General features: G+C 32.6%; 1 protein-coding gene across 1 annotated transcript in view; it reads left to right on the forward strand.

Moving 5' to 3' along the window:
- The first annotated feature begins 4,850 nt into the window (after positions 1–4,850).
- Positions 4,851–15,290, forward strand: part of LOC145335334 (transient receptor potential cation channel subfamily V member 5-like) — a 35,561-nt gene continuing 25,121 nt past the window's right edge. Inside the window, exon 1 of the mRNA XM_080181070.1 lies at positions 4,851–4,910. Coding sequence (XP_080037196.1) covers positions 4,851–4,910 — 60 coding nt within the window. The remainder of the gene's footprint in view (positions 4,911–15,290) is intronic.

The following is a 15,290-nucleotide window of genomic DNA, read 5'->3' on the forward strand; positions in this document are numbered from 1 at the left end:
ATCATGTATAGCATCGTATTACAGACAATTTTCCACGAATATTAAGATATGACCCATATAATTAAAACAAAGTTTAGTTAGATATCCTATAAATTGAAAAATTTAGAATTTATTTTCAGATTTATACAAATTGCTCAAGGCACAACAGTTATTTACCTCTGGAGGTAAAGTTTTTCTTTTTTATTAATAATGTATAATAATAATTAGATTTCTAGTGAATTTTAGTTAACCCTATTATGATTTTATCAAAAGCCATATTTTTTAGATGTAACTACGTTTATCAAAATTTAACAAATTTATTTTACTGTATTGCAGTTTACTGTTTTACTTTCATCAAAAAAAATTTCATTGAAATTGATTGATATGTCCCATATTAGGTACTTCCAGCCCAGTAGCTCATCAAATGGCAGCCATTCCACTAGCAATAAATCCATTTTTGGCGGCGGCTATGCCAACACTGCCGACTTCTGCAGCTGCTATAGAAACTCCAGCTGCCATACCCTGTCCCCAAGCCGCAGCTGTTTCCACTCCAAACCAGGAAAGTTATTATTTTTGGCCGGGATCGGCAGCTGCGCGTCTCAACCTTGTACAATTTTAAAATTAGATAATATGGCAATCCCTCTCTTAAAAAACCCAAAGGATCTAAAATTTAAATATAAGGCCTCGTTGCGGACGACGCGCAGCTGCCGAGGCCTGATTACTTATAGCGAAACATTAAAAGCTGGGATATATTCAGGGATCCTAAGGGATAAGACAATTTTATATTGGATGTACATTCCCAATAGACATAAACAAACTTACTGATTCAATAGATTGAAACTTTTTGATTGAAAAGTTTGGACACTAGAAAATTGGAAACATCTAAAAAAAATTAAACTCATGAAATTTTAAAACTTTGTGTACTTTGTGTAACCCAATGACCCATCCCTCCTCTGGGAATTATACATATTATTTACTGGTACCCAAGGTTCTTCCATTCGTTGGATACTTTTATTTAATCTTGCAGGGGCAAGGCATAGAAAAAAAACTCCCCACCCCCCAAACCCCAATAGTTTCAATTTATTACCACTTGTGTAAAAACACGAATGCATTTTAAGTTTGCTGGTTCTACATTTTAGTTGTTATATATTAATTGTTTTTCAAGAATGTCTTTAAAATCATGTTAAAATTGTTTACATTGTCAATTTTTAACAAAACCAGTTGATTAATCCTAGTCCTGGACTTCAAAATTGATTAAATGTACCCAAAGTTTTCAAGCCAACGAATAATAAATAGTCATTATAAAACATTAGGTACCAATATGTTATTGTAAATTTTCAATGTTTAGATTACCCAAAGATTTCAAGCCAACGAATAAGAAATAGGGATTTAAAAAACTTTGGGTACTAATATAATATTGTAAATTTGAAATGTTTAGATTATCAATGTCCAACAAAATCAGTTGATTAATCCAAGTCCTTGACTTCAAAATTGATTAAATGTACCCAAAGTTTTCAAGCCAACGAAAAAGAAAAAGGAATTTAAAAAACTTTGGGTACTAGTATAATATTGTAAACTTTAAATGTTTAGATTATCAATGTCCAACAAAACCAGTTGATTAATCTGAGCCCTGGACTACCCCACAACTTTAATGGTTTTTCTATCTCTAACATCATCAAGGTAATTTTTGGGAATAGTCCCTTTCTAGCAACGCTCCTTAATGGGCGATTATTCATATTTTTAAAATGGCTTTTGATAGGTTAGGTTAGGTTAGGTGATTGCCCCACAGGGTTAGGCAATTGGCCCCGAAGGGTTAGAAATAGGAGAAAAGCTACTGTGAAAAAAACGAAGAATCGCCCCTTAAGGAGCATTGCCAAGAAAGAGACTATACCCTAATTTTCTTATATTTAATTAACTGGATGTTTCTCAGTTATGATAATAATCTCGAAATGGTTGAACCGATATGGTTCTCCTATACAGTAAAGCTTTGCATATGTTTAGTAACGGATTATAACTCTTTCTCCAAAGAAAAATTTGAAGCCCTGATTATAGAGATGCACTGCCAATAATATTGTGACTCCAAATAACATGAAACTTTTCCGGGACCAATAATAAGCGTTAGTTTGAAATGCAGAGTTATTGCTTTTTGAGAGATCATACATTATTTATGGAGGTCTCCCTAAAAGATCTTTACAAGTAAAAATCTATTACACTTACCCTTCTTGTAATAAATTTAAGATTAGGTAGTTTTTGTAGTAATGACTAAGCACTGTGGGAGTCCTGCGGTGGTTTTTTCCTGCGGTGCTACTATAAAATTAATATAAAAAAAAACTAATCTGACCTAGAGTAAAGCAATAAATGCTTGAAAAACTACAACCCCCCACCCCTTTATAATAAATATATTTCACAATCAGATTTCTTGTATATAAATTGCCTCAGGACAATATGAACAGTAGTCCAGATCTAAGAGGTATGACCTGGAACCTCCAGCAGCACCAGCACCAGGACGCCAGAATTGGACCTGGCAGAAGGATTGTTTCTTTTCTACCTAAATTCGTTTATTTAAATTCGTCTTGACAATGTTTAACCCATAAGCAAATTAAATAGAAATAATATGTCAGATACAAGGTAGTACAAGGGGAAAGGGTGGTGTACCCCCCCCCCCCCCTACCTTTAAAATAATTAAAAACAGTGAAGTTGTTGGCATTTTACTCCAGAAATATTTGTTTTGAACTCCCCTCCCCCTTAAAAAAATAGGGATGTAATTTGATTTACCCATCTCCCAAAATGAAAATTTCTCCCCCTATCCAGTTTTTTTCTCTTCTCAAAATAATAAGCTTAGACATCCTTAGTCAGATAAAAAGATTACTAGCAATAAAAAACTACCCCAGAAACATCAGGAAATCACGAAACCTTAAAGATTTGTTCAAATAAATTTAATAGTTGATGATAAAATAGCAAAAAAAGAAACAAAACTTTGTCCAGACCCAAGACCAAGACGATGCTGCCCTGCGACTACTGTAAGAAACTGTTTGATCGTCCTAGCCTCCTCAAAAGGAATAATGGATAATATTTCATAATCTTTATATTAAAGTAACAGGATGACTTCCTGTTTGTCTGTCTGAACAGATGTGAACGCTTCTCAGCGGAATAATGAATTGATACACACACCCCTCAATTATTCCGCCTATTAACTAAAATTATTGGAGGAAAATTGAAGACACTTCTAGTTGTAATAGACCAATAAAATGTAATAAAACCCTTTTGATATGAGATAATGTTTATCAAATTTTGAGGACCTGAATAATTTGCAGTCCATTGTCTCATCCATCCTTGGCTATTTCTTTTGTATCATAATTTCTTTGCTTTGCTATTATAGATGTTGTCATTCTTGTTTATACAAAATAATACTTAAATATTTAGGTAATAGGATGATTGTCTGAAGGATCTCACAAATCGCTGAAGGGATATGGTTATCCTTTACAATATATCTTCTCATAGATCTTTGGAAGGTTTATAACTATTTTGGGTGATAGTACCACCACCCTTTCAAAAGGATTACACCTAAACCGATTGAGTTTCAAGGAAGCTTCACATAGGTCCCAGGATGGTTTTAGGCTATTTATTTGCTCTTTCCTACACCGTTGAATGCTAGGAGCGCAGCTGCTAATAACCATTAAAATCTACAGACATATGAGAACCCACACGGGTGAAAAGCCCCATATTTGTGCGGTTTGCAATAAAGGAATGGATATAGAATACATGGATATTGTGATTGATTCTTGCATACTTTGATAAAATATTTCTATCAGCTGGCTAATATAACAAATTTCCCTCTTATAAATTTACCTCATACCCTCCCCTGACCATGAAGAAACATATTGACCAATATCTGTGGACTTTACTAGCAACCTAAATTCTCCTGTGACAATATCCATATATTATATATCTATAATAAAGGTTTTTCTACTAGCTCAAGTCTTAATACACATAGGTAAATTCTATTCTTTGATATATATACTTGTGGATACGCCCCTAGAGGCCTCTATGGGCACATGAGGTGGGGAGAAGGGGGCAAGAAGGGAAAGAAAATTTTAATTCTGGGAGGTTGGTGGGTCATTTTTGGAGTTTTTTCTCTTAGCATAGGATTGTTACCCTCCTTTAAAATAGTTTATAAACCTTTCCAGAACATATGTTAAGCTACATTGTAAAGAAAAAACATATCGGTTCAGTAGTTCAGAGACATCCTATTACTTTTATACAAGGATATACTAGCGGATTCGCACTTTTAATTTGAGGTTTTTAAAATTTTATTTGTAGGAGGGAAGGAAAAGTCAGGTGTATGTAGTATAGGGTTATAGTATTATATTATCTTTAAAAATCGGCAACCTTTTGACATTACAAAATGACAGATATACAGAAGGACATACAATTAAACAGAAACAAGATATTGGCATACTCTGCTTAACTTGACAAAATATTGGCACACTCTGCTTAACCTGACAAAGTATTGGCACATTATACTTCACTTGTTGTGTTTGGCATTCTTTGCTTGACTTGATAAAAATTGGCATACTATGCTTTACTTGTTGTGTTACTGCTTGACTTGATCCATATTCGTTTAGGAGAATTCACAGTGGAGAGAAGCCACATCAGTGCAATATATGCAGCAAAAGATTCACAGCCAGCAGTAACCTATACTATCACAGGATGACTCATTTTAAGGTAAACATATGCAGCAAAAGATTTACAGCCAGCAGTAACCTATACTATCACAGGATGACTCATTTTAAGGTAAACATATGCAGCAAAAGATTTACAGCCAGCAGTAACCTATACTATCACAGGATGACACATTTTAAGGTAAACATATGCAGCTTAGATTTACAGCCAGCAGTAACCTGTACTATCACAGGATGACACATTTTAAGGTAAACATATGCAGCAAAAGATTCACAGCCAGCAGTAACCTATACTATCACAGGATGACACATTTTAAGGTAAACATATGCAGCAAAAGATTTACAGCCAGCAGTAACTTATACTATCACAGGATGACTCATTTTAAGGTATAAAAAGGTACATTGGGCTGTTTATTACACTTGTCCCCAAAGTTTTATAATAATGTTATTCTTACTTGGGTATTTTTAGTTAATTTATATTGGATGATTCATAAAGTTTATTGTCTAAGCGTTTCAATCACCTATAATAATCTATAGAATAGGTAAGATCTCGTAGACGGCTTACTAAATAGAATTAGAAGACTTAGAGAGAGTGGACAATAGGGTGGGTCGATTTTGGAATTTCACATTAGTAGACATTGGCAAGGTTTACTGGGCCAATATAAAACCCTGTGAAACTTGAAAGAGGTTTTTTAATCCAAAAACAACGGGCGCGCGGGGGGTATAAAATGAGCCCGCCCCCTTATAAAACCAAAAATTGAAATTCCTTCAAACACAGGCATGTTGCATATCAAAATGACTGCATGGAAATGCTGATTACAGATCTGAAAACTGTTTTGAAAAATATTGATTCAGTCTGAAATGATTTTCAAATAACCTACCAAAATTAACAATTTTGACTAAATCAGCTGTTTTTAGGTACTTAATGAGATCTTATTCGATCTAGGAACAATATTTTTCAAAACTGTTTTCAGATTCGTAATCAGCATTTCAATGCGGTCATTTTGATGTGCAACATGTCTGTGTTTGAAGGAATTTAAATTTTTGGTTTTATAAGGGAGTGGGCACTTTTTATACCCCCCGCGCGCCGGCAGCCATAAGAGCCAAGTCACTTTGAAACTTGAATGGGGCTTATCATACATATATATGACTTCCACAACTTATGATAACAGTAAAATCTTAAAAAAGGGGGAAATGGGCCCACCCTAGTGGACAATGGGATGTTTATTACACTAGTCCCCAAAGTTTTATAAGAACGTACTCAAACACTTTGGGTAGTGGTACTTTTCTTGAATTTATATTGGATGATTCATAAAGTTGAGTGTCCAAGAATTACAAACAATTATAATAATCCATAGAAGAGATATTTTTGTGAATCATTATTGGGGAGTTATATCAAATTATCGGCCACTGTCCTATCCCTTTAAAGTTTAGATCCCTGTTTAAAAGAACAACAAGAACATAATTAAGGAATTTAGGGGACCTTAAGGGATAAGACATTGGACGATAAATTGATGTACATACTAAGGCGGGTTGATTTCCAACTTTTTTGGAATTTCACATTTTTTCACATTGGCAAGGGTTACTGGGCCTATATAAAACCTGTGAAACTTGAAACAGGTTTTTTAATCCAAAAACAACGGGCGCGCGGGGGGGTATAAAAAGTGCCCACCCCCTTATAAAAGCCTATTGGGTATGTACTAAGGCGGGTTGATTTTCAACTTTTTTGGAATTTCACATTTTTTCACATTGTCAAGGGTTACTGGGCCAATATAAAACCCTATGAAATTTGAAAGGGGTTTATTAACCCAAAAACAACGGGCGCGCGGGGGTTATAAAATGTGCCCGCCCCCTTATAAAACCAAAAATTGAAATTCCTTCAAACACAGGCATGTTGCATATCAAAATGACCGCATTGAAATGCTGATTATGAATCTGAAAACCGTTTTGAAAAATATTGCTCCTAGTTCAAATAAGAGCTCATTAAGTACCTAAAAAGGCTGATTTAGTCAAAATTGTTTATTTTGGTAGGTTATTTGAACTTCATTTCAGACTGAATCAAAATTTTTCAAAACGGTTTTCAGATCTGTAATCAGCATTTCAATGCGGTCATTTTGATATGCAACATGCCAGTGTTTGAAGGAATTTCAATTTTTGGTTTTATAAGGGGGCCGGCACATTTTATAACCCCCGCACGCCCGTTGTTTTTGGATTAATAAACCTCTTTCAAATTTCATAGGGTTTTATATTGGCCCAGTAACCCTTGCCAATGTGAAAAAATGTGAAATTCCAAAAAAGTTGAAAATCAACCCGCCTTAGTACATACCCAATATTACCCCTTCTGTAAATCAAAATTATTGCTTGAAAAAAAAAGGTTTTTATGTTGGAGAGGTAAATAATTTTTTTAAGTAACATTTCTAAAAATAGTAAAACATTTCAAAAAGTAGATCGGGCCTTATCAATCTAGTGTAGATATCCTACTATATAAAAGTAGTAAGTTTTTTTTATATCTGTAGCGAAGGATCTCGATAACCTTTGAACTGATATGGTTCTTCTTTATTGTGAAGCTTTTTTAATTTATATGTTCCTTTCATATACCTTCCAATATAGAGCCCCTAAATGCAAGGGGCGCAGCCGCTAGTGTTTTCATAAAGACAGACTGACAGACAAATATCCTGTTACTTTTTAACATCTTTTTCACAAAGGAAAAATAATAACAATATATTTCATGTTTTAATGTATTTCTAGATTTACACAAAATTTCCTTCATTTAAAAACTTTAAATAATTTTTCTATTTTTTCTGATTTTCCATTTATGAATTTCATTTTAAACTCTAAACTTCCTCTATCTAAAACAAACAGTTCATATTAAGTATTTTTTTATATTGCAAAGCTTTTCTACCTTTACTGTTTGTCTGTCCGTCTGTCTGCTAGCAACGGGTAGCTGTAATATTAAATTATGTATGTATGACTCATCTTATTAATTTTTAAGCTTGACATTATGGTTCCTGTAACAATTTAGTAGAATTTTGAAATCGAAGCAATCATGAATCAGCATATAGTACCTATAAATATGACGTCATACTGGCCTACTATTAGTCAATTAAAATGTATACTGCTTACCATAGTTAATTTGTAGTGTATGACGTCATTTTTATAAGCTGCTTCTTTTATCATTTTAGAAAGCAGCTGTAACCTACAACATAATTTTAAAAATATATATGAGAAGGTTTCGTGTCTTTTGGGCAACGTTTTGTAGTATCTGCCCTCAAATATTATTTTAGATTTATTTTGCTTGTTGGCTATACCTTATTCCTGATCAGAAAGTCTTTTAAACTTCGCTTTTATGGATGTAAAAATAGTTATCCTTGATTCATGAATGAATCATTCAAACGAATAGACAAGGAATTTTTCACAGGAACGTGTAAAAAATATATTATTTACTTTTGAAACTTTTATTATGAAATTTTTATTTTCAAACTAAAATAGCTCAGAAATGTAAATTCTAAAGTAAAGATCGGTTCCAGTACAAACGATGGAGTCCCAAACGTCGGAGTGGACAAACGCAGGAGAGTTAAAATATTAATTTAACTAAGTATTTCTATACAGATTAGGTTAGGTTAAGATATGAATGTACAAATAAGCCCCTTGCAAGGGTTAGGCATTTAAAAAACCTATAAGATAGTCTGAAATAGGTTAGGTTAGGTTAAGTGTCCACTCTGACGTTTGGGACTCTTGCGTTTGTCCTAGGACCTAAAGATCTGTTTCTTTACCTTAAAGTGCCTAGCGAGCAAAAAAATCATGCCCACTTTATTTTTTGAACTATATCGAAAATAAGGGGGGAGGGGGGGGGCTAAACCTGCAAGACCTTTACCTCTAAGCCCTAACCCTAAGGGGGCTACCCTGTATTCCATGTACAACGTCCCAACTGACTTAAAACTTGACTTGCGAGTATATCGTTAAATATTAGAGAAGAGGGTGTGCGAAATGAAATGTGTACATTTTTAAAATTCAAATTGCACGGCTTATGTTTTTGTAGAAAAGTGGCAAACAATCTGTTAGAACCGGTATGAACTCAAGTTTTTGGAAATATAAGAATAGTTTCTGTGCTACAAATAATCTAGGAGCAATGTGGTAAAATATCCCAAACTTTACTCACAAGTCAAGTTTTAAGTCCAAAAACTAGAAACTAGCGGTTCTAACGGTATGCGTAACGCTGCGCAATATAAATTTTAAAAATGTCTACATTTTTTGCACACTTTTTATAATTATATTTAGAATAAGCCATACAGATGTGTTCTGTGTAACAAATCCATCCCATCTCCTAGTAACTAAATATTAATTATTATAATTATATTTAGAATAAGCCATATAGATGTGTTCTGTGTAACAAATCCTTCCCACCTCCTAGTAACTAAATATTAATTATTATAATTATATTTAGAATAAGCCATATAGATGTGTTCTGTGTAACAAATCCTTCCCACCTCCTAGTAACTAAATATTAATTATTATAATTATATTTAGAATAAGCCATATAGATGTGTTCTGTGTAACAAATCCTTCCCATCTCCTAGTAACTAAATATTAATTAATATAATTATATTTAGAATAAGCCATATAGATGTGTTCTGTGTAACAAATCCTACCCACCTCCTAGTAACTAAATATTAATTATTATAATTATATTTAGAATAAGCCATATAGATGTGTTCTGTGTAACAAATTCTTCCCACCTCCTAGTAACTAAATATTAATTATTATAATTATATTTAGAATAAGCCATATAGATGTGTTCTGTGTAACAAGTCCTTCCCAACTCCTAGTAACTAAATATTAATTAATATAATTATATTTAGAATAAGCCATATAGATGTGTTCTGTGTAACAAATCCTTCCCATCTCCTAGTAACTAAATATTAATTAATATAATTATATTTAGAATAAGCCATATAGATGTGTTCTGTGTAACAAATCCTTCCCAACTCCTAGTAACTAAATATTAATTAATATAATTATATTTAGAATAAGCCATATAAATGTGTTCTGTGTAACAAATCCTTCCCATCTCCTAGTAACTAAATATTAATTATTATAATTATATTTAGAATAAGCTATACAGATGTGTTCTGTGTAACAAATCCTTCCCATCTCCTAGTAACTAAATATTAATTATTATAATTATATTTAGAATAAGCCATATAAATGTGTTCTGTGTAACAAATCCTTCCCATCTCCTAGTAACTAAATATTAATTATTATAATTATATTTAGAATAAGCCATACAGATGTGTTCTGTGTAACAAATCCTTCCCATCTCCTAGTAACTAAATAATAATTATTATAATTATATTTAGAATAAGCCATATAGATGTGTTCTGTGCAACAAATCCTTCCCAACTCCTGGAGATCTAAAGACACACAAGTAAATAAGCTACCATCCTCCTTTCATTAAAGTATTTTTTTGTCTGAAGCTAAAGATCTAAAAACATGTTGAACTAAATTTATTGTACTGTCAAGGAAGGCAGTCAATCAAAAATCTGCCACGTGACGTTATAAAAATGAGGGAGATAAAAGGAGAAGTGGGAAATAATACCCCTAAAAAAGAGATGGATAATCCCTCATTTTTAAGACGTCATATGGCTGATTTGTCCGTCCGTCAGTCCGTCAGTCAGTCCGTCAGTCAGTCCGTCAGTCCGTAACGCTATTGGGGAAATGGGATTTACTCAGCTCCTATAAAAGATAGAATGCTGAAATTTTTTGACAACATTCCCATTCTTAAGGAGCACAATTGACTATAAAACATCATTGGCGTTCGGACCGATTTTTAGCAGGTTTTAGGCTATTTTTATATTTTTCACATTTTTCTCCATATCTTCAGTGTTTATGGTCCGATTTTCAAAAAATTTTCAGTTACAGATATCAAAATTAAATTTCCCGTCGTTTCAAGGAACAACCATGAAGGCCAGACTGCCTTTTCAGCAGGTTTTAGGCTTTTTTTATATTTTTCACATTTTTCTCCATATCTTCAGTGTTTATGGTCCGATTTTAAAATTTTTTTCAGTTATAGATATCAAAATTAAATTTTCCGTCTTTTAAAGAAAACAACCATGACGGCCAGACTGCCTTTTTAGCAGGTTTTAGGCTGTTTTTTATATATTTAACATTTTTCTCCATATCTTCAGTGTTTATAGTCTGATTTTCAAAAGTTTTCAGTTATATATATCAAAATTAAATTTCCCGTCTTTTAAACAAAATAACCATGACGGCCAGACTGCCTTTTTAGCAGGTTTTAGGCTATTTTTATATATTTAACACTTTTTTCCATATCTTCAGTGTATATGGTACGATTTTCCAAATTTTTTAAGTTAAGGATTTAAAATTAAATTTTTGTCGTTTTAATAAAACAACCATGACGGCCAGACTGCCTTTTATCAGGTTTTTGGCTATTTTTATATGTTTTACATATTTCCCCATATCTTTGTATATTTTGATGCAATTTTCAAACTTTTATGGGATATCTGTATCAAAATAATTTTTCCCATTGTTATGAGCATCTTTAATATAATTTACTTTGACCATCGTCATCATGCAAAATAAAACAAGGTTTCATGTTTATTTTATCCAATAAATCTATTCTATATTTTAGTAAAAACCTTTTAAATCTACGTATTCCAATCGACGATTTTTTGTGCTTCGCTACTTATGGATGTTGTCATCCTTGTTTAGTAACTTACTCCCCCTACCACAAAGTTCTTCTTAGGGAATATTTACATCTTTTTTTACTTTTAAATTTTAAAATAAAAGAAAATTTATATAAGTTTTCTTGCTTTTTGGCATTATCAACCTTGTTTTTATTTCATTTTTTAAAGCGAAGCTTTTCTATAATTAGGGTCAGTCCGTCCGTCTTACAATTTTGTTTCGAATTTTATACATTTATATTCTGAATATTCAGTTATGACACTCTACAAGTGGTAATGTTCGTTAGTCCCACCAGTTCAGAGCTTCACTTTTATGGACGTTGTCATCCTTGTTTTTAATTTTAGGATTTGCCACAGCAAGAAGCAATAACAAACTGGAACCCGGAAGAAAAATAAAAAAAACGCAATTTAAAAAAAGCATGAAAAATAATATTTGAAAGATTATTCGTCAATTTTTAAATGTTCCTTTTACGTAAATACATATTTGATTTATTCCAGCTTAATTATTCTTAGAAAAACAAGCAACTAAGCTAATTTAAGCCCCTAAAGGCACTTGGGAAAATGAGGATTAGGTTGGGGGGGGGGGGGGCGGAGGGTGGAGGTTACCCTCCAGTACAATTAAAAGATTCACTTTCAGCTATCAAATTCAAAATTTAGCTACCAGAAGCCATCATCATTTGCAGCCACCTTATCAAGCGGCTTTATTTGCAGCTGTAACAATAAAGTAACATGTCTGTTTGTACCGAAGGATCTCGCTAACAGCTAACAGGGTAGGTCTAGGGTAGGTTTAAAACTATTGAGGGGGAGGGTACCAACGGCATTTTTAAAAAAATTATCCCCCAAAATTTTTTTTCTCTTTTTAAAAAAATCTAAAATAAAAAATGGGTTTTGGGATTCAACTTCCCCCTCCTCAAGTGCTTCTAGAGGCCTCTAGGGGCGAAGTCGCAAGTACTGAATAAAACAGCTTGGATAAAACTAAAGTAGCAGCCGCAAGCTGGAAAGCTGGGCGGCTTAAAGTAAGAATCAGCTGTCATAGCCGTTACCATCGAAATGTTAATTAAATTCCTCAGCCACTGCAGAAACCTTGCATTCAGACACAGCCACCATCAGCCGCGGCTGCCAACCTCTCTATTTTTGCTTGTAATGTAACTTTTAATAAATTCAAAATTATTCTGGTTTATATAACAATAAAATCATTTTAAAATAAAATTGTCTAATCATTATTATTCTCCTTTGATTATACAAATCCGGATATCTAATAAAAATTCTAGGAAAATTATCGACGAATTATCCTCTATTTGTAATTTGGATTAAAAGGATTTTTTTTAATATTGAATTGATGAATTATTTTTAAACTTTAATAAAGATCACATTTATAAAAGTAAAGTAAATAATGTCTGTCTGTTAACAGCAAAGGATCTCGGTAACCGCTGAACCGATATGTTTCTCCTTTACAGTGAAGATTATTACTGGTCCTGGTCCTGTTTACCCCCAAACTCCAAAGATAAATTTACCCTAGAAGAAAATGAACCCCACAATTTTTTTAAAAATTTTCTTTTAAAACTAAAATTTATTTTAAAGGAGGGTCAATACCCTTTCCCTCCTAGGGATCTCTAGAGGTGTAGCCACTAGTATAAAATAAAGAACACATGTTATATCATACTGATATACGAGTAACAAGATGTCTGTCTGTCAGTAATGAAGGATCTCGCTAACCGCTGAACCGATATGGTTCTCCTTTACAGAGAATCATTTTAGTAGTAAAGTTTTTTTTTGTTTTGGGTGCACAACTGCTTGAATGTTGTACATAAATAGAGAGTGTCCAAACATTTCAACCAATAATTTGATTAACATAAATGATTTATTTTAATAGCATTGGAAATGTACTTAAATTTATCGTCCATTGTCTTATCCCTTAAGACTCCTAGACAAATTGTCACCTACTGTGCTATTAAGATGTTCGTGATTTGAGATTTGATATTGCCCTGTAGCTATTAGAACGTTTTTTTGGGGTTTTCACAAAAAGTATCAGTTGAGCACTTAAACCCCCCCCCCCCTGCTCACTTTTAAAAATTAGTTGAAAATAAGGTGGAGGGGTAGTTCTTTTCTTAGACCTAACCTAGCCTTGTAGGGATACCAAGAACCTATTTAACCTAACCTAACCTGATTTAAAGTAATACACAAACAAATGAAAACCTACAGAGTTCTTTTATTATTTGAAAAATAAGGGGGTGGGGTTATTTGTGCTCAATACGGAGCTTTGTATTAAAGCGCCCATTTTCTTACATGTCATTTCATTAATTTTAATTGAAACAAGGATATCAACAATCAAACAAAGGCAAAGCCAAGTATATGCAGGTTTCTTTAGGGATAAGACAATGGACGATAAATTGATGTACATACTCTATTATAATAAACAAAATTATTCCTTCTTTCGATTAAAATTATTGGTTAAAAAATTTAGACACTCTTAGTTTAGATAAAAAACAATCAAAATTCAATAACCAAAGTTATGGAGCCAATGAGAAAAAAGATATCGTGGTTATAAAGCTTTTGGTACCAGTGTAATTAACATTCCATTGTACCTTCCCTCCGTGTTCATTGAAATCTAAACACGAACTAAAAAAAACATATAGGTTGAGCTTGAAAAACAAATATTTAAAACCGAAGCTTTTCTATAATTAGTGTTGGTCCGTACGTAACAGATAGCTTTATTAGTTAATTTAGGCATGTTAGAATTGTCCTATTGATTTCAAACTTTTGCATGATGATTCCTGTAGTAGTTAGGTACGATTTAGAAAGCGTAGCAACTCTCTATAATAGTTACCAGAATGTCCGTAAGTCCATTTTAAACAAGTTGATGTTTAACTTTTTTAACAACATTTTTTATGTCATATAATCATCCGATTAATCTGATTTTTGGAGTACTGATTCCTATTATAATATGGTACAATATCATAAACGAAGCATCTCTATAATCAAGTCCTAAAAATGTCAGTATGTCCTTCAACAGTATTCTGTATTTAAGAAGTTTTGCAACATTTTTACGTATAATTTTGTCAAAAATTGTATATTTATATTTTGTTTATTCCGTTTTGACACTCTACAAGAATTAATGTTCGTCTGTCATTCCGTTTCAGAGCTTCGCTTTTATGGATGTTGTCATCCTTGTTTCTAAAAGAAAAAAAATATAGTAGAAACACACAGACAGACATACATCCTGATATTTTTATATAAGACTTGAATATTGTATGTAAAAGGTTTATAGATTAATTTCCCTAAATGTTAATTGAATTGCTGATTTAATTTCTAGAAATACACATTTGTTTTATTGCTTAATTTTTCTGGGAGGGTGGGGACATTGGGATGTTTAGTACATTAGTCCCCAAAGTTTTATAATAATGTTTCCTTATTCGTTTACACAACAACTTTTTACAATTTTGATTACTTTTAAAGCGTTTAAATTATTAACCACTAATTGTAATCTACAGAAGGGGTTTTTTAGTGTTCATAATTTTATCGGCCATTTTCTTATCCCTTTAAATTTCTGAATTTTTTTAGAAGAAAGGTTACTCTATAACACTTCGGTATCCGTCTGTACGCTTGTTTTCTTTCAATGTTCCATATTTTTACAGTTTTTGAAAATTCCAAAACTTTTATAAATTTAAAGTCCCATTATCCGTCCACACATCAATGACTGATAGCTTTAATTTTGACATTTTATAGTCATCTATTGCATCGTATTATAGGCAGCTTTTCGCGGGCAGTAAAATGAAAAGCAGTTATGTAAACCCTATGAGGCCAGAGACCTGGACTAACAAAACCAATATCAATTCTAAGATTTTAATTTTATTATTCGTGGAAAATTGTCTGTAATACATGATTTTTTAGTATGGCTGAGAACCGGATCTAATCAAGCGGATATTAA

The sequence above is a fragment of the Acartia tonsa genome, chromosome 13 (assembly GCF_053477335.1).
Source record: "Acartia tonsa isolate MP-2025a chromosome 13, ASM5347733v1, whole genome shotgun sequence".
NCBI lineage: Eukaryota > Metazoa > Arthropoda > Copepoda > Calanoida > Acartiidae > Acartia > Acartia tonsa.